General features: G+C 34.3%; 1 protein-coding gene across 2 annotated transcripts in view; it reads left to right on the top strand.

Moving 5' to 3' along the window:
- Positions 1-22,377, top strand: part of LOC129234144 (regulator of G-protein signaling 7-like) — a 63,921-nt gene extending 41,544 nt beyond the window's left edge. For both annotated transcript variants that reach the window (XM_054868039.1, XM_054868038.1), the window contains exons 7-15: positions 433-509; positions 5,937-6,018; positions 6,465-6,548; positions 6,650-6,711; positions 10,562-10,675; positions 11,903-12,106; positions 14,333-14,551; positions 20,351-20,566; positions 22,177-22,377. In XM_054868039.1, coding sequence (XP_054724014.1) covers positions 433-509; positions 5,937-6,018; positions 6,465-6,548; positions 6,650-6,711; positions 10,562-10,675; positions 11,903-12,106; positions 14,333-14,551; positions 20,351-20,566; positions 22,177-22,348 — 1,230 coding nt within the window. In that variant the 3' untranslated portion in view covers positions 22,349-22,377. The remainder of the gene's footprint in view (positions 1-432; positions 510-5,936; positions 6,019-6,464; positions 6,549-6,649; positions 6,712-10,561; positions 10,676-11,902; positions 12,107-14,332; positions 14,552-20,350; positions 20,567-22,176) is intronic.
- Positions 22,378-24,207: the final 1,830 nt, after the last annotated feature.

Here is a 24,207-nt window from a genome sequence, read left to right as displayed (position 1 = left end):
ATGTTTATAACAACAAAATTTTTTTCAGATTGTGTCGAACCTAATGTGTCAATGCATTTCAAACTCACTCTTTTAGTACTTGTACTCATGTATTTAAAACGGAAAATATTCAATTAGTTTATTGTAACACGAAAATGTTGGTTGGCTTTGATGATTGTGTATGTGATTTAGGTATAATGATAGCGTTGTATGTTAAATTGTTTCAAAAAATATTCAAGAAAAGAGAAAACTATATGCAATTAACACATGAATTGAAATTTCAACTACTTTTGCTAGTGAATCTTTCTTTTTCTGCGTGAGTATTGACTAGTAATAATAAATTCTAAACCCAAAGTTGTACAAATTGAAATTTCTGTCTTAACTGTGTTTTTTTAATTCTATGTAATTCAACTGCTTGTAAGTATATGAACACTTATGAACTTGAACTTGCAGGAGGCCTTGGCTCGCCTTAAGAAATTGCTATGTCACAAATGGGACTTTATAACACTTCAAGCAGAGGAACAAGTTAAGTAAGACACATCTTCATCGCTTCTAATACATGACAGAATAAAAATAATATAAAATAAAGAATAAAATTAATACAGCCATGGAAAAAATTATAAGGACACTTTGAAATATGAGTGTTATGTGTGAAAGTAATCATCAACTGCAAACAAGATCAAACATAATTAGATACTTGTAAATAGGAAACATTAGAAACCAGTTGCTATGAAATTAAATTCCAATATAATTGTTAAATCACAAATTCACCCAAATGTATTAGGTAAAATATAGCAAAAACTATACGGACATTAAGAAATATGTCACGAAAAAATTATTATTCTACAAAGTCATTTTTTTTTAGTTACCCTCATCAATCGTCCAGTCGTTGACTCAGAAAGTTCAGTTAAAGTTTATTTAAAAATATTTTTGGCACTTAATAAGAGGGAGAAGCTTGCCTGTACGCTTTTTCATGCCATACCCTTTTGGATTCTTCAAAAATTATAAATTACTCTTTTAGAACTGTTTATCTTTCTTGTAATTTCACGTGAACTCATTCTACATTTTTTGTCAGCAATTTGTCATTTTTCATATTCAGAGAGTTGAGTGCTGTTCGGTTTGATAAAGAGCGAGATAAAGTGAATTATCTTACTGCTTAACAGTTTTTAGTTATTGTATATAATCATACCGTACGACAAAATATGCAAATTTTTGTTCTCAGTCTCAAAGCAAATGTGTGTCCTTAAAATTTTTCCAAGTGGCAAACTAGTAAAACCTTAAAAAGTTATGCATTTTAATGATTTTCAAAAATTTTAAAGCAAAGTTTGTTTAAAAATGTTTCATTTCATGTATATTTATCATAAAAATATTTGCATACTTTTCCAATCAAGTGGCGCCTAGAATTGGCGACTTTTTGCTCGTCTTTATAATTTTTTCCATGGCTGTATTTAGACGGAAATAAAAAGGCACCTTTAAAAAAAAAGTTTAAATTTTGACATTTTGAATTCAAATTATGTTTTTCGCAATCACGAGTGTGTGTGTATGTAGGCGTGTGTGTTTGTGTGTGGGGGTATGTGTGTTTGTGTGTAGGGGGTATGTGTATGTGTGTGTGGGCATGTGTGTTTGTGTCTGTGTGCTGGCATAAGTGTGTGGGTAGTTGTGTGCATGTGTGTATGTGTAGGTGTCTGTATGTATGCATGTATGTGTGTATGTTTTTGTGTGTGTGTATGTGTAGGTCTCTGTATGTATGCGTGTGTGTATGTGTATGTGTGTAGGTGTATGTGTGTATGTGTATGTGTGTGTATGTGTTTGTGTGTGTTTGCATGTGTGTGTGTGTAGTTGTGTATATGTGCGCCTGTGTGTAGGATATGGACGCAACCTGGAGACTGCTTTCGCTACAGGAGCAGCATCTGGAGGTGGTGGTGCGGAGGGTGGCGGTGTGAAAATAAAATAATAGCACGCCAAAAACAGTCAAGTAAAAGTAATAAGCAATCGTGATTTATCAAAAAAAAAAAAAAAAAAACACGGTTATTGAGTTGCTAAGAGGTAATAAAGAAGGTGGTGCTTGAGGCTGGTACTTTCGTTTCGTAAAGAGGAATCGGTATCCTGTATACGTCTAATGCTAAATTGCTAAACTTTATGCACTTTTCTCTCAAAAGTTTTAATGATAGAAACACATTTTTCAGTGTTTTTAGCAGATATCTAAGAGCTTACTGAAGCGCAATTTTAGCGCAAATCTACTTTTTTCATTATTTTATTATTTATTTTACTAATAGTCCCTTTCTGACCATAAGACCATTTTTGACCACAAAAACAGCTGTTTAGAAAAAAAGGCGAGTCTTAAAGCGAAAATGTCACTTCAGTATAATTATGAACATATAATGAATAAAATCTGTAAAATTTCAAAGTACGTGTAAAGTAGTGTTCTAGAGAAATGAACATGAGTTTTTCAAATTGACGTTTTGAGGAAAAACGCGTTTGAAAGTAAAATTGTAGGTGCACATTTTAATACATTTCTCCGCCATCGATATTTAAACAGAGTTATTTTTAAACTACATAAAAACTCATAAGTTCGTTGTCGTTTGAAAGCTCTTGACTTGAATATTTTGAATAGATCTTATTAAAAAAAAAATTGGCTTTAGTGTACGAGTTCTCTTTAAAACTTTGCAATCTGAACAGCATTTGAATGATGGCTCATATGCTCTTTTGGAAAGGGTTTACAAGATTTTCGTGTAAAATATTGTTAAGAAAAAGTAACGCAGATCACGTAAATTCGCTAAGATATGTTTTAACAAACATAGTGAAGTGCAGTCTCTCCCAGAAATGAACTGCTCCCTTTCGAGGATTTTTCAGCCTTGAGACAAATTTCGTCATTCACGACGATTCCTTTCTCCCTGGGTGTGAAACTCATGCCCAAATCTCACACAATTTCCGTCAATTTGACGAAATGTTTGCTTTAGTCATATTTTACAGAGCCATTTCGTCAAATACGACGAAATTTTTGTGAGTTTAGAATACGTTTCTGAGAGTGATTTATTTTGCGAGAAATTTATTTAACTCTTCTTTTTACTTCCTTTTACAAAAAAGGAAGTATTGTTTTCGCAAAAAAATTTTCACTCAAAAATCGACCTTAATTTCCATTTTTCTCGTTCCCGAATGAATATTGAGTTTTTTTTTTCAATCCGACCACACGTGGATATATCGTCGCCTCAGAGCAACAGTAGGACATCTTAGTATTATTTCTGGGATTAGATGTCTTACTGGTGCTCTGAGGCGACGATATGCCTAAGAACGTATAGACACCCGAAGTAGTCATTTTGACGATGCCCGAGTTAATTACAACGAGTTTTCTCGTGACGTCCGTATGTACGAATGTATGTGCGTATGTGTGTATGTGTGTATGTGCGTGTGTATCTCGCATAACTCAAAAACGGCATTTCCCAGAAAATTGAAATTTGGTACTTAGACTCCTAGTGCGATCTAGTTGTGCACCTCTCGTTTTAGTTTCATTCGGATGCTCCAAAGGGACTCTTTTACACTTTTTTGGGATAAAATCATTGTTAATTTCAATGCAAATTCAAGTGGTTTTATAATTTGGCAAACACTTGGAACTATAGTGCCAAGCTTTTGGTCGCCAAGTCTTGTCGCCAACTTGGCGACAAAGTTGGCTTTTTTTTCTTAAATCTGGTTTCAATCTGGCCATATGTAGAGAGTTAACCATTGAATCACATTAAAACTGCCAATAGTGAGAAAATTTATCTGTATAAAAGTTTTCTTTGCTTCGGTTCGCAAAAAACTTAGGGTGAAAATATTTAAAGTTTCTTTGCTTACTCCGAGGCACTATTATCATTAAATTGGAGTAAAAGGAACTCACGTGATGCACACATGAGCTCGTTTCTTGTACGCAAACATTATTTGATGCATCATAATTTTACGTTTTCTGAAAGTATTCTTATGCAATGTGATTCAACTGTTAGCTATCCAAGGGCGAAACAAAATCATAGGACCGCGAGAGTCAAAGGGTTTACAGGGAACAAAAAACAAACAACTTAATAATTTATTTTGATTTACAGTAGAGAAATCAACAAGATGATTGGCTGTGGTTTTTTCTTATAAGTTTACCAATGGCCATAGTAAGTTCAGTAGGTAAAGTCAGAGGTCCGACGATAGAGAAGCCCTTTCAATGCGTTATCTTGATTTTAATAAATTCAATTAAGTTTGAGAAATCGAATTCGAGCTTTCCGTTCGAGAGCAGAAAAAGCCATTTTACTCATGTCATCAAGCAGCAATAATATTTGTGGATAAAATCAAACTAATGAAGATCGTAGGTCACCTCATTCACTTCATATTTTAAAAGAAAATGTCCATGAAATTAATAACTTAATCTGTTATCATATGTAAAATTTAATGTTATGTGATCTAGAGAAATATACTTTTAGCTACGTTAATTGATAATATACTTAGAATGTTAACAATTTGACAAAACTTAATACTCTTTAAGTTGAAATTAACTGAATTAATATTATGATAAACCAATTATTATTTTTAAAAAATGACTTAGTTTAAGAACAAATCTTTATTAATTTCTAATTCTGGTTCTATAGAGAAGAAATGAATTACTTCTTTTAATGCTACACGCAGAAAATCAATCGAAATGTTATGGAATACATCTTCAAAATCAAAATCTAAATAGATCTAGGAGTAACTTGAGATTTTATGCTAAAAACTGCTATCAGCTGACCAGATATCGTTTTTATTACTTCCTTTTCCAAAAAAGGAAGTATTGTATTCGCGAAAAATTTTTCACTCAAAATTCGGCCTTAATTTCCATTTTGCTCACCCCCGAATTAATGTTGAGTTTTTTTTCCACCCAACCGCACGTGGATATATGCCTAGAAACGCACAGGCACCCGAAATATCCATTTTGACAACCCCCGAGTTAATTACAACGAATTTTCTCGTGACGTCCGTATGTACGTATGTATGTGCGTATGTGCGTATGTGTGTTTGTGTGTATGTGTGTATGTATCTCGCATAACTCAAAAACGGTATGTCCTAGAAAGTTGAAATTTGGCACGTATACTCCTAGTGGAGTCTAGTTGTGCACCTTCTCTTTTGGTTGCATTCGGATGCTCCTAAGGGGGTCTTTTGCCCCTTTTTTGGGGGAAATCATTGTTAATTTCGATGTAAACTCAAGTGGTGTTATAATTTGTCGGACACTTGGCGATATATCGCCAGTCTTTTGGTCGCTAAGTTTTGTCGCCAACTTGGCGACAAATTTGGCGGTTTTTTTTTTTTAATAATTTGGTTTCACTTTGGCCACTGTTGGTGATATTTAGAGAGTAAACAATTGAATCACATTAAAATTGCCAAAAATGTGGAAATGACATTAAATTGAAGTAAAAGGAAGTCATGTGATGCACACATCAGCTCGTTTTAAATGCCATTAAAATCCAAATAGCGCTGTAGTTCGATGTTAAATCATTCACTGATATCAGTGCAATATATTTATATTATTTTCTTTATGAAATATTAGGACAAAAATGTTATTAAAACCTGTATTTTTAATATCTCAGGTTTTTGAAACAAAAATTGAGTTTCTGTCATGTCTTAAAAATTATTTTTTTAGTTTAATAACCGTTTTAACATGGAAGTTTGTCTGCTTATGACAACTTGCTAATTTTGTTAGGCTTATTTTGCTGGAATTTCTCGAGCCAACCAAAAAAAGAAATAACCCTTCAGAGCTTTTTTGTGTCTTTTTCACTGTTTGTAGTTTTTGTTTCTTGTTGATTTAAAATACTTCATCGTTGTTTTTTTGCGTGTCCCCCTTTTTTTAGTCTTCACACAAACTAACATTTTTGATATAATTAATACTTAAGTGTTGCTTTAAACGTCTAAATTTTATTAATATCGATTTTCAAAGTTATATACTATACTTGCATCTTTTATTTTCCCAGCTTAGCCAAAGACAAAAAGAAAGGAGACAGAATTATTTTAGATAGTCAAGAAAAGGCGTACTGGCGAGTCCATAGGCCGTCGGTAAGTTTTTCCAAATTAAGTTAAAAAAATGTTTATTTACAAAGAACTATGCATGTTGATTGATATTTGAATTGCTTAATGGTATTTATTTGTGTTCTTTTATTTTAAAATGCTTATTTTGTATAAATTTCTCAGTTGAACACTTTTTTTTCCTTCCCGATATTCTATTTGTTTAATAGCTTGATAGATGACTTTCGTAATAAAAAAAAGCTATGGAAGCTCTTTTACAATAATACTCGACAATACCTAATTTACTTTACATGCAAAACTTTTCTTTTTCTTAACCTTGCCTTCCGTATTTAAAATAAAGAACATTTACGTAAAAATTCGATTTGATTTGACAATTTTTGAACAAAAAAAAAGTTTATTAAAACATAATAATATGGTTTTATTTATTAATCCTACGCAAAAATAGAATAAGTAACACTCTTAATGTTAATTTATAGCCTGGTGCTGTAAGTTGCCTCGAAAAAACTCCATTAGCAAGTAGAAAAGTAAAGAAAAAAAACATAGAGGATCTCCGACGAAAAGTAAGTGCAATCACTGCTAAAACTAATTATAAGGAAAATAGTTATGAATAACGTCAGTTTTTTTTAAAGAAACTACAGGTTTATCTTTAATCTTTTTGCAGAAGGCGCTGTTGCAGAAAAGCTTAAACAAACCAGGGGTAAAGGCTTCTCAAATCATTGAGAGGTAAACTTAAGCATTTCCATTGAATCGTAATATCTTGTTAATTTGTTGACGGTGTGTTAAAATTTCTTCTGGAGTTTTGAAGGCTTATTGAAAAAAACATATCACCAATGCAGCAACAACGGTGATTTTGCTGGCGACAGAAACTCAACAAGTTTTGTTTCACTAATGTTAGATTGTGTCTAACTTTCGTGATGCGGCAGAGATCAAATTTAAAGTCTAATTATTGTATCACTGGAAGAAACATGTCACGATCAATGGTAACAAATGAGGTTGGAATCTTTTGGTGTAAATCTTGTAAACCTCGTGGTTTGGGGGGCACGAACAAACGATCTGTGATGCACCCTCATAAAACAAATCGCATATGCAGTTTTACGAAGGAAGGCGATCGTGGTCGTCAAAACCTCGCCCAATCCAACCAGTAAACTCGTTTTGGAGGAAATGGCGAACTTCTGTCAGATAATGGAGGGGTACCTCCATCCATGGGCGTGCACAGAAATTTTGGGGCCCGTCACAAATGACTTTTACGTGCTCTCCTCCATAATGTTTACCCGTATATTTCATCCCTTATTTTGAAAATATTGGGCACGCTTCAGGCACGGGGTCGGGTCAACAGGTGTCCCTTCTCCCTCCTTGTGCACGCCCCTGCCCCCATCTTGTTGGAAAATAAAATGAACGACCATTGCTCGTGACATTTTACAGCGAGTGAAGCAAGAATCAGACTAAAGACTTAATGTCTGCCTCATCACGAAAGCTTCACATATCGAATATTTATAATTCTTTTATAAATGTTCGATATGTGAACTTGTAGAGTATCTTTCTCCAGTAAAGTCAAAGTTGTTGTTGTATTGGTAACATGCTTGTTTTAATTAGTGTTATGTTAATTTGTTGTCAAGTCTTCCAAACCCCGTAAGGAATATTGTGGCAGACCTTGTATTTGCGCAATCCACACATTCTTCCTTTCGAATGCCACAGAAATATGAGGAAACCAGGACAGAGGTGTACATATGTTCTTATCGTGTTGAGGGCGTGATGAAATATGTGTTTAGTAACTAGCTTTTAGTATTGTCAATCATTTGTAACGTCAGCTATTTAAGATAAAGCCCTGAATCGTAGAATAAGTAGCGACACGTCCGCCATCTTGGGGCTAAAAGATGCTTCCTTCCTATGTCTACTATGGTGAAGTAGTGTCTTTCACTTCTTGATTGTAATTTCTTATTTACTCTATCTTTAATCGACAATCAAAAAGCACTACAATCAAGAAGCTAAACACGCTACTTCGCTACAGTAGACAAAGGAAGAAAGCGGCCTTCGGCCACAAGATGGCGGACGTGTCACTACTTAAGAAATGATCTTAGCTTTTAGTTAAGAGATTTCATACATGGCATAGATGCAGTATGAAAATGCATAATATATACAGTACGATAAGTGATTAAATTTAAATAATTTCAAAAGCTGGCTCAGAGGAAACAGAACGAAGTCTGTACGATCGCCTCGCAATTCGTTATTGTGGACAAAAAAATTCGCTGTACATTTATTCACTGTTTATCGATTTTCTTTATCCTAAACAAGAGGTTCGTCAGGAACTAGACTAGTCTACTTCCTCGTATATCGTTTCTAGTTTGTAATATCAGTTAAATTTCCCTCTTTATTGGTTTAGGTTTGGAACTATTTTAATTAATATGACTTTTTCATTGGTTAGAAAATTATGAGAACAAAATGAGCATCTCTTTGATGAAAAGAAAACCGTAATTGAACATAAAAACTAAATCAATCTTATTCTTTGAAACTATTATACAAAATACGTTAAAAGATATCTTCATGAGACATTTATACTTCAGTATTAGCCGTCTAGGCTTGAAAAAACTCCAATTTTAAATATTTCAACAGAATCATTTTAAAATTTGGTACCTTTGTCTCAATACGCAAGCAGAGAAACATAAAAGGAAAAAAAAAAGATAGGACTGGATTGCAGTAAAAATTCCCTAACTGGAGAGGTAAAAATAAATAAAGTTAAACAAAACGTAGTAGCGTTAAAAATTTAAAACGAGAATATTGATGCAAAATTAACATAAGAACATAACATCTGTTTTGCTTTCTCAAGGATTTAATTTCTCAAGTAATTTAAATAAATAATTTTTGAAACATTTGATTATTTAATGCTGTAAAATATCTCTTTTAACAACTTTTCGTTCTAGCTATTTATTAGTTTAATCATTTGATTCTTGATGAACTCTTCTTGATTTATAAAGATTATTGTAAGCGAAAAATAAGTTATTTTGTCAAACACTTTAGAAACTTTCTACGTGAAAAATATCGCTTCAAATTAGGTAGATACTTGGCTCAATTTCATGATTGAATTATTCCCTAATTATTAGTCATGAAACAATAAATTGTTAAGCTTTGATTCTAATTCAAGCAATCGAAAGAAGTGCCACACTTATGATGATACATTTGTATGAAGGTGGTAAGAATTTATAATTCATATTATATACTGATCGACCATAACCTTCATAATTCTAATACAGTGGTTATCAGCCAGGGGTACGCTTACCATTTCTGGTTCCCCAAAATCTCTGAGATGTATACGTTAAAATACCAAAAAATATACAAAATTACATTGATACGCTAAAAACGAACTATGACAGAAATTTCGTGCAATCCAATTTATCGTAATCCTTCAATAAAATAAAAATATTGCAACACTTTGTTGATTAATTTATCAACTGGGGTTGAAACAGAACATAAATAACTACCAGATATTGCTGTGAAGTCCTTTTTGGGATTCTTCAACTTACTTTTGAATGAAAGAACTACCAAGTTTAAGTAAAAGAGCAAGTATTGAAACAGAATCATGATAAGGATGACTTCAGGATGATTATGATCAAGCTGGACAATCCCAACATTTCGACGGCTTCCATCCTCTGACTATTTTATGCTTGATTAATAAAAAAAAAATGAGCAATAAAACGTCTATTAACAAAAATGTTTTGTTTGATATTTGAATTATCAATGCTGCCGAGGGAAAATAAAACGCAGTATTTGCAAACTTTTCATTTCCTTCTTTTGCATTTTTGTCATTTACTGTAAGTTAGCCATTGTGCTGTAACACTAAGAGGAGAGCGAACTAATCGGTCCGTTTTTTGTCAAAGCGAGTATGGCAAAAGAATCGCACTTTTAACATTTAAACTCAAGTTCTATCATGTAAAGCCTTTTGCCATGCATTTTTCAAATCCTTAATATGTTCAAATCGTTGTGGCAAAAGAAGCGGTCTTTTGCCATTAAACAAGATGTTTTATAATGCAATTGGTTTTGCCAAACTCCCTCGAAATTCAGACCGTGAGCCTCAGTGTAGAAGAATGGGAAGTTCTCTCTCCTCTTAGTGTTACAGCTCAATGAATTTAGCTTTATTGCACAAGCTTCCGCTAAAAATAAAGCATTTCCGCTAAAAATAAAGCATTAAAAAAAAAAAAAAAACCGTTAAGTTCTAGTATTTTACTATTGTTAGTATTGGAATCCAAAACGCGTTTCTTCCAACATTTCAAACCGTCATTTCTGCAAATACTGCGCTTTACCTTCTAACGCAGAATATGGAAATAAACTTTAACATTTTAACAGTTAAACATTTTCCGGTGTATAGTACATTTATTGAAACTAAAGTGCTTTTGTTGGGAGTATGCGATGCAAAAAAAAAAAAAAAAGGGATACGTGCTGTTCTAAACCCATCTCTCAGCACAGGAGTCTACTACTCCACTACTTATGTCACTGGGGAGGCAAAGAAAACGGATTCTTTCTTAAAGTTTATTTCCTTCGTTTTAAGTGAGTGAATTGCAATCTTGTTTTCCTCTTATAGCCTCTTAAATCATTGTCAAGATTACATCGAATTCGATTCCTTCATTGTTGGTGTCTTACCTTCCAATCCTTGGATCAGTGAAGATACTACGCTATGGGCTCTCAATAATAGAGAGTAAGTATCAGCTTGCATTCAGATGTTGCTTAAAATGATAAGCTATATATATTGGTTACGATATTTTTTTTTTCTTTCAGTTTGTTGAATGAATGAGGTAATTAAGCTATTTTTAAATAATAGAACAAACTAAAGGCTCCTATGCTTATAACGTTTGCATTGTGAAGTAAAACAAATACGTTCTGAGTGCATTAAGGGGAGCTTTAAACTTAAATATTTCTTCATGATAAATATTTGAATCCTCATGATATATTTGCCTTTCCGATAAAATTATTTTTCATCGTCAATACTTCGCTTAATTACATTGCTTTTTACGCAATTGATGAAGTATTATTTTTTCTGATAAAATTATTTTTCGTCGTCAATACGTCGCATCATAATATTGCTTTTTAGGCAATTCATAAAACATTATTTTTTGACAGTTTAGAAAGCATTGAATTACTTCTACATAGTTTCTGCGCAGTAGAATGATACGCATCATTAACTGAAATGATGATCTTTGTACAGATAATGTTGCGACTGACTAAGCGATTTTAGGAAGTAAATGACACTGTTGTATACTTAAGATAAATCCAAAAGTTATGAAAAGGCTCAGTGTAAATATATATTCAGGGTGTTCCTGAATGGTTCCGTCTCCCTATAAAAACTTGGAGGGAAAATACAGAAAACTATGAACAGGCAAGAAGCACTGAGGAAACTATAGTTGCCAATACAATGCTGACGTGATACATTTTGACAAACCCAGACACTGACTGATGAGAAACAGCTCATAAATTTATTACACAAAGACGATTTTGCACTACATTTTAGATTTTTAGAAAGGTTTAAATCGGTTGTATAAAATTTGTGACTAGTAGCCCTAATATATGCGTCACTATGACAATGCAGCGACGGGTGAAAGCTTTTTAGAAAATTTCATAATTGCGACGCTCAGTGCGTTGTCATTGTGTCACGCATGTATTTCAGCTGCAACCGCATGCATTACAAAAAGCCCTTCTGAAAAACTAAAATGCAATGTAAAATCTTATCTGTGGAGAAACATATCACTATTCGTTACCTGTTTCGCATCTTTCAATGCATGACTTTGTGTGCATGTAGTGCGTCAGCACTTGGTTTGTACTGACTGATTGATCTTATTAAGGTGTTCTGTACCTCTTCTTTAAGCTCGTACATGGCATTCAGTGATACCATGTATGTAATCATGATATATTTTTTTCTTGTTTATAGAGTGGAAGTCCCGACAGAACAACGAGTTAAGCTATGGGCTATTTCGCTGGAGGATCTGCTAAATGATCCGACCGGGATCAAGGAATTTGAGCGGTATCTCAGGACAGAGTACAGCCACGAGAACATCATGTTTTGGAAAGCGGTACAGTCCTTACGGAGAGGAGGCAAAGCAAATATTGAGAAGAAAGTCCACGCGATATACAAGTACATCTTTTATTTTATTATTTTGCGTTACTGCTAATCATAAAAGGCATGGTAAAAATAACTAAAGGCTGGAATTTGAAAATTATTCGAAAGTAGTAGGAAAATATATTAACTGAGCGGGTGAACTAAACTTACGGGAGGTAGTTCAAATCTTCCTCAAAATATCGCAAAAGAATTGAAAACAGAGTATTTTGTCTCTGGAACAACTTTGCTATGGTAAAACTATTGAAAATACACTAATTTAATATCTAAAACGAAACTTCTCTTTTGAGAATTTTGCTTTTGAGAATTTTGTCAAGTATCATTTGTATTAAAAATCAATTATATTAATTTATGATTGAAAATCATTTTGATTTTCAACAAATCTTCAGATAATATACTTCCTATTAATGAGACTCGATTTTCTAATTAAACCACATTGTAATTAATTTAAAAGGTGTCACAATCCTACAGTCTCGTCCCGTAGTCTAAATTCTAATGTCGTGTCCTTGCATTATCAACCAGATTGTACTGAGTTAGAAATTCGTGACTTAGACTAAATTTCTCGCATCTAGGTGAAAATATTTTGACTGTCTCGGTATTTTAAGGAAGGAAACCTAAACAATGGTGTGCGCAAAAAGAGAGATAGAGAGATAAACATTGGTTTAAGAAGAGGTGGGGGGGGGGGGATATCCCTCGTTGTCCGTCAAGTGTCGTCCTTTATCACTCTATGATCTGAAACAGGACTTTCAGTATTTTGGTATTCATACATTGTTTCTCATTTCTAACTTTGGCCGCGGTTGAGCTATTAAAGAAGCAATAAAATCTTTGGGTCCGAAAATATTATTTTCAAAAGAATTGATTTTCCATTTTTAGTATGTTTTATTACATTTTTCTAACAAAACGTAATTTGCAATAACAAATAGTTAACCATATCGTCGCCTCAGAGCCACAGTAAGATATTCTTTCTGAAATCCAAAACACGCATTTTATAGCCCAAGAGAAATATCAGAACTCGGGGACAATTCTCAGGCATTTTTTGACATTGAAGTTTTGAAAATGCAATTTGGATTACATTTTGAAACAATAAGGAAGGGGTGGGAGCTCTCCTTTCCCTGTACAAGTTTTCGAAATTTAAGGGCTAAATATGCAATTCTATGTTATATTTGGTAACTTAAGGGATATGAGATGGGTCCGAAACTATAATTATATATTTCTTTTGAAATATGATACTTTAAATACGTTAGTATCTTGCGTTTACACATTGTTAATGTTATTTTTCTTTCTTTTTTTCAAACAAAATGTGGCGTAATTCAAAGTCTGAGCAGCACTTTAGCTTTACAGCGCTTAAGCTTTTCAACACAAGCGATTTGGTTTAATTAGAATTAAGAGAAATGTTTAACCTTTCATTAAAAACAGAAAATTCATCCCTACCAATCTACGTACACACTTATCTTAAAATTTGATAATGTTTGATTTATTGAAATATTGGTGAAGAGAAAAGCGTAACACTTATTCAACCCTATTCAAATGTTTTCGAAACATGTTACCGCTATTACATTTTCTTTTAATTCCTCATAACGTAGCGTCTTTTACTTAGATTTCCTATTAATACTATATGTTATAGTAAATAAAAGGCATTGCTTTGCAATTAAACTATTGTAGCCGAAAACTGTAGACATAACACCCCCAATGCTTTGCAATAACTGTCTAAAATATTTTAAATGGTGGCCTTCACGTCTTACTTCAGAGTTATTAATATTTAATTAAATTAACATTACTGTGAACAGTGAAATAAGTGCTGCAGACTATTTGCTCATGTTTAACTATGTAATTTAGAATTTCCCAGTGTTTGTGATCATCTTTTTGTAATAACGTTGCATGTGTAACGTTATTAAATTATATTGTTCATTAATGTCTGTATATGTGTTAAATATTAGCAATTTTTCGTTTCTATTAAAGTTTTGAACTTTCTTTCTCCCCCCCCCCCCAAAAAAAAGAAAAAATGCTGTTGTTTTTATGCGTGAAACGGACTTTTATAACTTCTTGTAAAATATTACCACGCATGAGTATTTGGTGTAGTAGTTCTTTTATCATTATTTTAAAGTGAAACCTTAATTATGAAGACCGTATGCAATATAAGTTTACTTATATGTATTTATCGGAATTTACAGTTTATATTTAAAAAAAAACTGATGCTGCTTATACTCCATAACATTGAAATCTTTATTTATTTAAAAATTTCAGTGAGTTTCTATCCCCCAACGCACCGTGCGAGGTAAACTTGGACAGTGTCACAGTAGAAAAAGTCCAAGAGGCCATGAAGAACCCATCACGGTACACTTTTGACGAAGCCCTGTTGCACGTTTATTCCTTGATGGAACAAGACACCTACCCCAGATTTCTCAGATCCCCTCACTATAGGAACTTGCTCCTCAATTCTTTGCATCCTGCACAAAAGAAGAAGTAATTTTCATTTTCCCATTTTTGTATTTTATTTGATTTTACTTTTGATTATTTTTTAAGCAATTCCAATTTTTATTTTTGATGCTCAAGTGGATGTTATTAAAATTCTCCCAATTCCATGAAGTGGTTACCAATGCATTATTGAATGAAAAGAGACACTTACAGTCTGACTACCAATGAGATGAAATGGCAAACATCCGGTTTACAGGCGGAAATGGACGCATCCCTTAGTTTTCAGGGATGTCAGCTCTTACAAATGTATGTTAGCCTTTACATTAAGCAGAGTCACATTCAAATGAGCGGAACAGCTAATCAAATTTTTAATTTTCCCCCTCATGACTCCTAACTGGAAATTTGCCAATTCTATATAAAGCGTGGGTAGACTGTGCTATGGATTTTTTTTCTCAAATTATTTCACTTTAACAAGTCACTCCTCACTGCTTTGCATACTGTTTAAAAGGAAGACCTAACAGCCTCCTTTTCCTGTTTTTACTCTTCATTTAATTTTACTTTTGAACTGAATAGTTTAAACTATGTTATAGTATATACAAGATGAAATTCAAAGAATTGCGTATATGTCGAATGAAAAATTTATTTTGGGTATTAGAAATGTATCATGAATTCCTTGACTGATTAAAATTATACTACTGAAGAATATTTTCTGTGATTGGTTATTGTTATTCCCTTATTTTATTTTTTTTTTACTATATATATATATATATATATATATATATATATATATATATATATATACACACTCAAGAGCCAAAACATTATGACCACCCCTACATTTTGCAATGAACTCGCCTGGATGACGTGGAAGGCACGTGATCAGGTGGAAGTGGTATTTAACTGCTGCTGGAGAGTCTAAAGAATCATTCTTTCACTTACTTTCTGTGTGTGATGGGAAAGGCTGCGGATCCAAGCGACTTTGATAGATCGCAGATTGTAATGGCTCGAAGGCTCGGAACAAGTATTTCAGAGACTGCACGACTCGTGGGTTGTTCGCGACCTACAGTTGTTAGTACTTATGCAAAGTGGATGAATGACGGTGAAACCAGCAGTAGACGACATGGTATTGGACGTCCACACGCTATCGAAGAAAAAGGTCGTCGGAGACTGTCTCACATGGTGAAACAAAACCGGAGCCAGACAGTGGCTGAGCTCACAGCCCAATACAATGCAGGGCCAAGTAGAATAGTATCGAAGCACACTGTTCAGCGGACACTGTTGGATATGGGGCTACGCAGCAAACGTCCCACTCGTGTGCCTTTGCTGACCAAGCGTCACCGCCAACTGCGGCTGCGCTGGGCCCGGGAACATCGCGACTGGTTCATGGATCAGTGGGAGAAAGTTGCCTGGGCAGATGAATCACGTTTTGTCATGCATCACGGCGATGGCTGTGTCAGGATACGCCGTCTTCCGGGCGAACAGTTGCTCCCTCAATGTACAGTAGGTCATACACAGGCCGGTGGTGGTGGTATTATGCTTTGGGGAACGTTCTCTTGGGAGTCTCTGGAACCCATGGTTATGGTACAAAAGACCCTGAATGCCACAGGGTATCTGAACATCATTGCGGACCAGTTGCACCCTTACATGGCCTCTTTTTTTCCAGCTGGAAATGGAAAGTTCCAACAGGACCACGACCCGTGTCACAAGGCTAAAAGTGTGTTGGAGTGGTTCGAGGAACATGATGCTGAATTCCAGTTAATGTCCTGGCCGCCTAACTCACCGGATCTCAACCGATAGAACACATTTGGGATGTCATGGGACGGCAGCTCAGAGTTCAAAGACCACCAATTCGCAATATCTCGGATTTGCGTAACAATTGCTTAAACATCTGGTACAATCTGTCTCCGGCCATCTACCAAGGACTAGTGGCATCCATGCCAAGGCGGGTTGAAGCTGTGTTGCGCGCCAAAGGTAGGACAACTCGTTATTGACAGGTGGTCATAATGTTTAGGCTCTTGAGTATATATATATATATATATATATATATATATATATATATATATATATATATATATATATATATATATATATATATATATATGTATATATACAGGGGCGGACTGGCCAGATCGGCTAGTCGGGGATCCCCGACTGGGCCAAGCGCCGAGTGGGCCACTTCAAGCATTTTTTTTATTAAACTCAATACATTTAAATTGACGCGTAACATTTTTTAAAGTGTTATAATAACAACAAGAGAAAAAAAGGAATTTGTTTAATCTATGTAAAAAAAGCATTTGGAAAATGGTTTATTTATTTTTTTTCCATCCTAAGCAAGGACCAAAGTAAATGTCTGTGGGAATGTTTTCCTCTCTTATCAACTTTCTCTCTAGTTTTTAGAGCTCTGGGGGCCCTTGCTCCCACATTGAGGAAACGGGAGGGGGCCAGAGGAATTGGAGTCCGACGCGGCCTGAAAAAGGGCCCGGGATGAAAAAAGAGCGTTAAAAACTTATATTTGTACGTCTATTATCAAAAATTGAAGGGGCCTGCATCATTAGATAAAGCGGTCCAGGCCCTGCAATAAATGCGTGGGACATGCTTTGGGGTGTTGATACATGAGCAGGGGCATACACGGGAGGAGAGGAGCATCTGTTGACTCGGTTCCGAGCCTGAAGAAGATTCGAAATTTTTTAAATGAGGAGTGAAATATACACTGTAAAAACGATTCAGAAACGTTCCTGGAAAATAATAGGCAGCTGATGTGCCCAATTTCAACCAGTAACACAGCTTACAAAAACCAGGAACGTTTTCCGATAAAAGTCAGCAACCTTTCTGAAATATTGGAAATCTCCGCTGTTGAAGCCATTCGTGAACATTTTAGAAAAATTAAATAGGTTTTATGTATTTGATTAAAACCTTCCTGATTTACCAAGAAAGCTCCAGAAGCATTAGAGCAACCATATTCCTTTCCTGCAATCCCTGCCTTTCAAAGACTGCAGCTATCCACGGACTTAATCACTCTCTTTGGGAGCTTAATTAGCCTGGACGGGCCATAGCCGAACAGAAGCTGATCCTCTTTATAAATACGCTCAGTCAATCTTTAAACTGGCAGCAAAAAATATTTTTTGAACCTGTGCGAAATCTGCTTTCGTACATCTTTTAGCAATTCAGGAAACTTTTTTGCGAAGATACTTGATTTTGCGGGGAAATAGGTGAAAACCTCTGAAATCCAGAAACGTTCCACGGAAATAACCAGTAACGTTTCGAAATTTTTTTACAGTGTATGTAGGGATGTGGGGTAAACAAGATAGAGGGGGCGCCGTAAAAGTCATTTGTGACAGCCCCAAAATTTCTGTGCACGCCCTTGGTATTCACTGGTTCTGACAGATTCAACTAAATGCTGTCAGGTGGCTAGATATTTCATCGATCTATTGTAAATTATCGCTATACGAGTATTTTCATCTCAGAATCGCATACGGGAAAACAAGTCTGGAATACGATAAACAGAATCGGAAACAGGACAAAATTTCGACTTGGAAGAGAGAACTCCTGAACATACTCGGATTTAGGACTGAGCTTCAAAGGAGGGGGGGGGGGGGGGCAAGGTTTCTTTTTTTTTTTGAAAAACATTAGCTGTAATCAGGGTCAGATTTATACTTAGCAGGGTACCTAAGGTATTTCAGGTATGAGGTCCCTTTGTAGTCCTAAAGTCACCAACGATATTCTAAAGTCTACAGTTGTGGACTTTGATGCAAGAACCAGTTTAGTCCAAACTTTTTTTTTTTAATTCATTTTTGCGTGTGGAGAATATAAAAGTTCCGATTGGTGCAACAACGGTTTACAAATGTAAGCTTAGACCTCTGTTTTCTGGTATAAATAATGTGAGAAAGATATTAGCCTTACAACCGGACACTGATGTTATTTGTTGGTCTTACCAAAAATGAGTGAGTCTGGACTTACCTGGTTATTGGTTCTTGGTTCTTGCATCAAGGCCCTCAATTGTGTTTTTCAGATTTAAATATCGAAAAATTGCCAGACCAAGTCTTTGAATCTTCGACATTCCCTTAAAATCACTAAAGGTAGCTTAAAATTTCATTTTTGAAAATTTCGTGGGAGAGCTCTGTAACCCTTTTATTTGCACTATAGCTTAAAATTGAATTCAGTTTCAGAAGAAACAAAAATGCTCAGAAGGAACTACTGTTTCCCCAGAACAAAAAATGGCCATGCGCTTTCAGATAAAAGGGTATTTTTTAAGAGAAATTTTGTAAAACACAAAAGGTGATTCTTTTATTTTTTGGTTTTCTAGGTACTTACTAAGTTCAAGTGTTTTCGATAATAATTATTTTTAAAATATTGAAAAGTTTTTTGATGTTTAGTTTTAAAGGTAATGGAAAAAACATTCAGATATATTCTAATCAGATTATACATTTACATTTTAAAATACAACATATAACAATGCACACACATACAAACAAACAAGATCACAGACAAAATATAGTTTAAAATTGGGTAGAGAATACTTCAGTTTTTAATGCTTCCAAATGAGATCACTGAGCCTCCTCCTCTCTCAAACGTGACCAATGATAGTTTTGCGTTTTTTAATAGTTCAAAGTCGAAACGTTTTCATAGAGGGCTCCACATGCTTCCCTGTTCCACCCATTTCGGTGAATTTCTGGGAAGAGCCCTCGACATTCTATTGTAAACAAAAATAGACTAAAATAGGCTTCAATTTTGAAAAAAAAAAAAAAAAAAAGAGTTAAAAAAACAAAATGTGGGGAACCCTTTCTTTTCCCTCCCCTCAACGTTACCGAAAATTGTAAAATTGCGGTTTTCGACATCAACTTCGAAAATATCTCTTCGGAAGGGAACTAAAACCCTTTTTCCCGATTCTTTTCGCCTTATGCTTACATAGACCAACCAAGTTCGAAAAATTTCCGGGGGAATTTAACTGATTCTTCCTTTTCCTCGTGTCCTTCTTATGTTGTCAGTATATAAGCCTAAAGATGCGCCTTTTCAGACTTATAACCATTAGTATCCTTCTTTGAAGGCACATAAAAAATGTGTTAGTGTTAGCTTTATTTTACGTTTCACAATTTCCTCTTTTTAGAACTTAAAAACTTGACTTAGAATTTTAAAGGAAAATAGGAACTAGCGGTAGTTTAATGTCTTTACTCGACTCGGAGGAATCGAGATTCAGTACTGGTTAATTTAACTTTTTTAATTTACAGAGGTGGGCCAAAATACTTTTTGCCGACTCGGCCAAAGTCAGCCAGTCCGCCCCTATATATATATATATATATATATATATATATATATATATATATATATATATATATATATATATATATATATATATATATATATATATATATATATATATATATATATATATATATATATATATATATATATATATATATATATATATATATATATATATATAGAGAGAGAGAGAGAGAGAGAGAGAGAGATTTATTACCATATGCGTTGAAACTAAGGGTTTTAGGATAGGTTACCCCTCAACTGTCCCCTTGATGCGTCTGTGCGTTAGACAAGTAAATGATTGCGTCTATCAACAAATAGAAATTAGTGGCTTTAACAGATAACACTTAGTGTGGGAAATATATGTTGTGATATCATCAAAATAGAATAAATTGTGATGATTTTTCTTTGAATATTGTGATGATACTGGAAATAATCAGCATAAAACACAGGACTTTACTTATACTTCAGATCATTGACAAATAATTCTTTTTAAAACAATTTATTTTCTCGGTAAATCTTGGAGAAAACGACATTGTTTATTGTTACGGCAATGTGTTTTTCTGTCTATGGTTCTACTATTTATAGGTTCTTCAACTTTGGCGCGGGGGTCAGGAAGAGGATGGTGAGCGCGGGTGCCAAGAGGAGACCCAACCCCAGCCACTTGTCCGGTAGCTCGGTGGACCTGACCCACATGAGCCACAGTCTGGAGATGGAAGAGCCTTCAATGTCAAGCAGGCACTCACACTCGACCAGCGACCTTCACGACCTGGGCATCCCCGGAGAGAATCTTGCCTCCAGCAGGTGGGTACTCAGGGGAAATATCAGTAGAGAGATTATTCCTAATCACGAGAGGGACTCCTTGAAGATCTACAACGCATTCCTCTTAGTGCTATAAAACAGATTCACAGCGTCTTTAATATCGGGGAAAATATAGTGCAGCTCTGGTTAGTTGAGTTGTGACCTTGACTATGTTTACATGATTTAGGGGAGTTTAGTGAAAAATAGACGTGTTATTGGCTTGGATTTTAGCTGGAATATTATTGGAAAAGTACTAAGAAAGTTTCTCAACTCAACTTAGCGTCTATTACCCTTCCCTATTTACCGAAACAGAGGTAAACATTGTCAGAGTCGGAGCTCAACTTCTCAGAGCCTCACAATACCATTGTTCTAGACTTATTCAAGTGACTGGTTCCAAACATGAACCCTAAGTAGCTGTGTCACGTCATACGATTTTGAGTTCTAGTAACTACCAATGTTTAAATTTGGCATCATGAGATTGTTTTATACAACTGTGATGCAATGATGTTATAAGTTAATAAAATTTTTGGAGCGATGGGGTAGTTTCCGAGGGTTTTGATCTCGTTTTGATTTTGTTCATGGGGATGTTCCGTAGCATTTGAAGGGAGTGCGTTGTCCCACTTGGAGAGGAGGCATCCCTGATTCTCGCGCAACATTAGTCTCCGTGTTCAGGAAACACTAAACGTCGCCTGTCATTCAGATAGCAACAGAAAACTAAATAAGAAGATATACTATTTTTCTTGCAGCCCCTTTTTCAATATTTTTTATCGAATATCTTACCTGAAGTTGAGCATACACGTTTAAAATCTGCTTGTTTTGTGAACAAACAATTTATGAATTGAATTTCATTGAACGAGCATACTTAAACATTTATTATATCTAAATTTTTTTCCTTTCTTGTTTGTGAAAACTATCCATGCCTGATGGGATTAGATACCTTTTTATCTTTATGTAGACTAGTGAGAACCATGGTCTCATCACGCAGTAGGGCAGTGGAATTCGTGGTCTGATATAGATCTGCTATAGTCCGCAGTTGTCGTATGTAATTTCTTATACCATAGACACCATTGAGCTCAGATGAATAGATATTTGTTCATAACTGAATATAATTGACGGAGCTTTCTTATTTGTGATAAACAGGAAACATTTAGAGTTAAACCTACCGGAAGTGTCAATGTGTCTTCCTGAATAATTTCTGAAATTTCTTCTCTAATGAGTCAAACGTATTTTGAATTTTGATCTGTATGTTGAGTGTTGACTACTATTTTTTCTTCTTTTTATCAAATTTACGACGAGGCAAGTTTAATGGGTTGTCTTTTGGTTTGGTGCATTGCAGACATTTTGAAAGTTTTAGATTAAACTATTGTTATGAGCCCTTCTTTACTTCAAATATTCTTGAAATTTCAGTTCTTTGCAAAATACTCATAAAAATTATATTGAAATGCCTTCCAAAGCAGGAAAAAAAACTGCTTACAAGTAAAAACTCAAAAAACAAGCTAATTAACTGAATTAGCTCCAAATTCAGCAAGATTACAAAAAAATTAGCTCATTGAAGCACACAAATTACATTTATATACAAAATTTCTAACACTGTTGTACTTTTGCTGTTTCAGGTTGTCTTCTCCATCAAGTTCTCGCGACAATGTACCGGAGGACAATCCGCACACTCTTCAGGTTCCTCGCCTATCACCTGGTGGTGCTGAACCAGAAACCACCCTGGGGGTGTCCCTCACCGTTCCGAGCAGGCCTGCCAGCGTCGTCGCTCCCTGGGAAACAGACGACTGAAAATCACCTCTCTCTCTCTTTCTGAGTGCAAGCTCAGTGCCTGTCTCTAGGTCCAAACAAATTTTATGTTTCATTTTTCATGCCACCATTAGCAGGAATCAACAGATCGGAAAGCGCGAGAAAAATTTCGCGGAGAAGATTTGTTTTTTTTTTGTTACTTGTATATTTTTTTTCATCAGGAGTTTATTATAGCATAAATATTGTTACAGCAGTATTCTGTGCTTGGCATTATGTATTTTACGATGTTCAATTTCAGGGTATGTAGTTCCTAACTGCAAATATCAATTTCAAAATTGAGTAATGTGGGAAATTTGGTGGTTTATTTTATTGCCAGTAATATGACAGTTATTTTTTGAAATGACTTTCTCTGTACTTATTTAACTGTCAATTTTTTTGAAGGGGTCAAATACAAAGCAATAATATCCTTAAAATTAAGAAGTCATGGGAATAAAGTTGTACAGTACCCGCCACTAATAAAATCACTGTCTTATAAAATCAGCCGCTTTTTAAAATCAAATTTGGAAAAACAGAATCATTGCAATACCAAAACATGTCAAAACCATCCTTTAATTAAATTACTATCGCCGTTTTATAAACTCAAAATTTTAGACATCATACTCAAAAAATTGATAAAGAAGCACCAAGAAGTAAAGGAATTGATCTCAGAAGATGAGGAAATCTCAGCGCCAAATCTGCCTCTTCAGCGGATGCTAGAAAAGCGCTTGATGATATACCATGCACTTTAGAGCAAAGAAAATATAACGTTGTACGTTACAAAACATTTAGTAAACTCTCCAACGATATTGAATCTTTACTCTCCAATTCTGTTAACCTAACTGCAATACGCCAATGTTTTAAGACCCTTGTGTAAAAATATTTAAAAAAAAACTCATGTTTAGTTAAAATGACAACTATATTTTAAAATACTTAAAACAAAACTAAATGTCGTAATTCATTTCGTTTTTTAAAATATTTAAACTTCAAAACCTTTCCTTTTTTTTTAAAATGTAGGTATGCCGGTTTTTAAAATCAGCCGCTTTATAAAATCAAATGTCCTGAGAACGGATGTGATTTTAATAAGCGGCGGTCACTGTAGTTGTAATCATTCTGAGTCCGAGGCACTAATAGATAATAAATAAGAACTTAAATGTTCGCAATAACAGGTTAGCAACACAAATCCAAAAGTAGATTTTTGATACCTCATTTCCAGCAGTAGGAAAAAATGTCTATTTACGAAATTATTATGAAAGCGTTTGCACTTAAGAACTACATTATCTAATGAATTACTTATTCATTTTTTTATTTCGTAAAATAAATGCCACTTTCATCAAATAATTTTGACCACACTGTATTTTTTGTACGATTTTTAAGGCAAATATCAGATGTATATTTTCATATTATTTTAATGTCGTTTCAAAATCCTGTATGTATTTAGTTTGATTTCAAAATTAGTTCTTAGCATACGTTTACTATGTTTAATTATTTTACAAATGTTGTTTTGTATAGTGAAAACACACAGTGTCATTAGTTGTTTTTGTGTTATCATGAGATTTTGAATCTATATGGTGATAATATTTGCAGTGAGACATTACTTGAGGATACATTTAGATTAATGGTAAAAAATATGCACTAAGTAAACTAAAACGTTAGAAATTGTTTGCCACCACACATCATGTACTGATAGACATTTAAGAAGTAATATAGAACTTTCGTGGAAGTTTTACATAATGCTACTAATGCTTCGTAAATTTGTTGAAAAATGATATTGATAAATTATTTTTTATCGGTCATAAATTTTAAATATTTCAACAGTTTTGTTATCAAGGGCGGAATGTAAAACAATTTTTTTTATATATATA

Source organism: Uloborus diversus, chromosome 1, assembly GCF_026930045.1.
Source record: "Uloborus diversus isolate 005 chromosome 1, Udiv.v.3.1, whole genome shotgun sequence".
NCBI lineage: Eukaryota > Metazoa > Arthropoda > Arachnida > Araneae > Uloboridae > Uloborus > Uloborus diversus.
The sequence above is the reverse complement of the archived record's forward strand: the minus strand, read 5'-3'. Positions and strand labels throughout refer to the sequence as shown.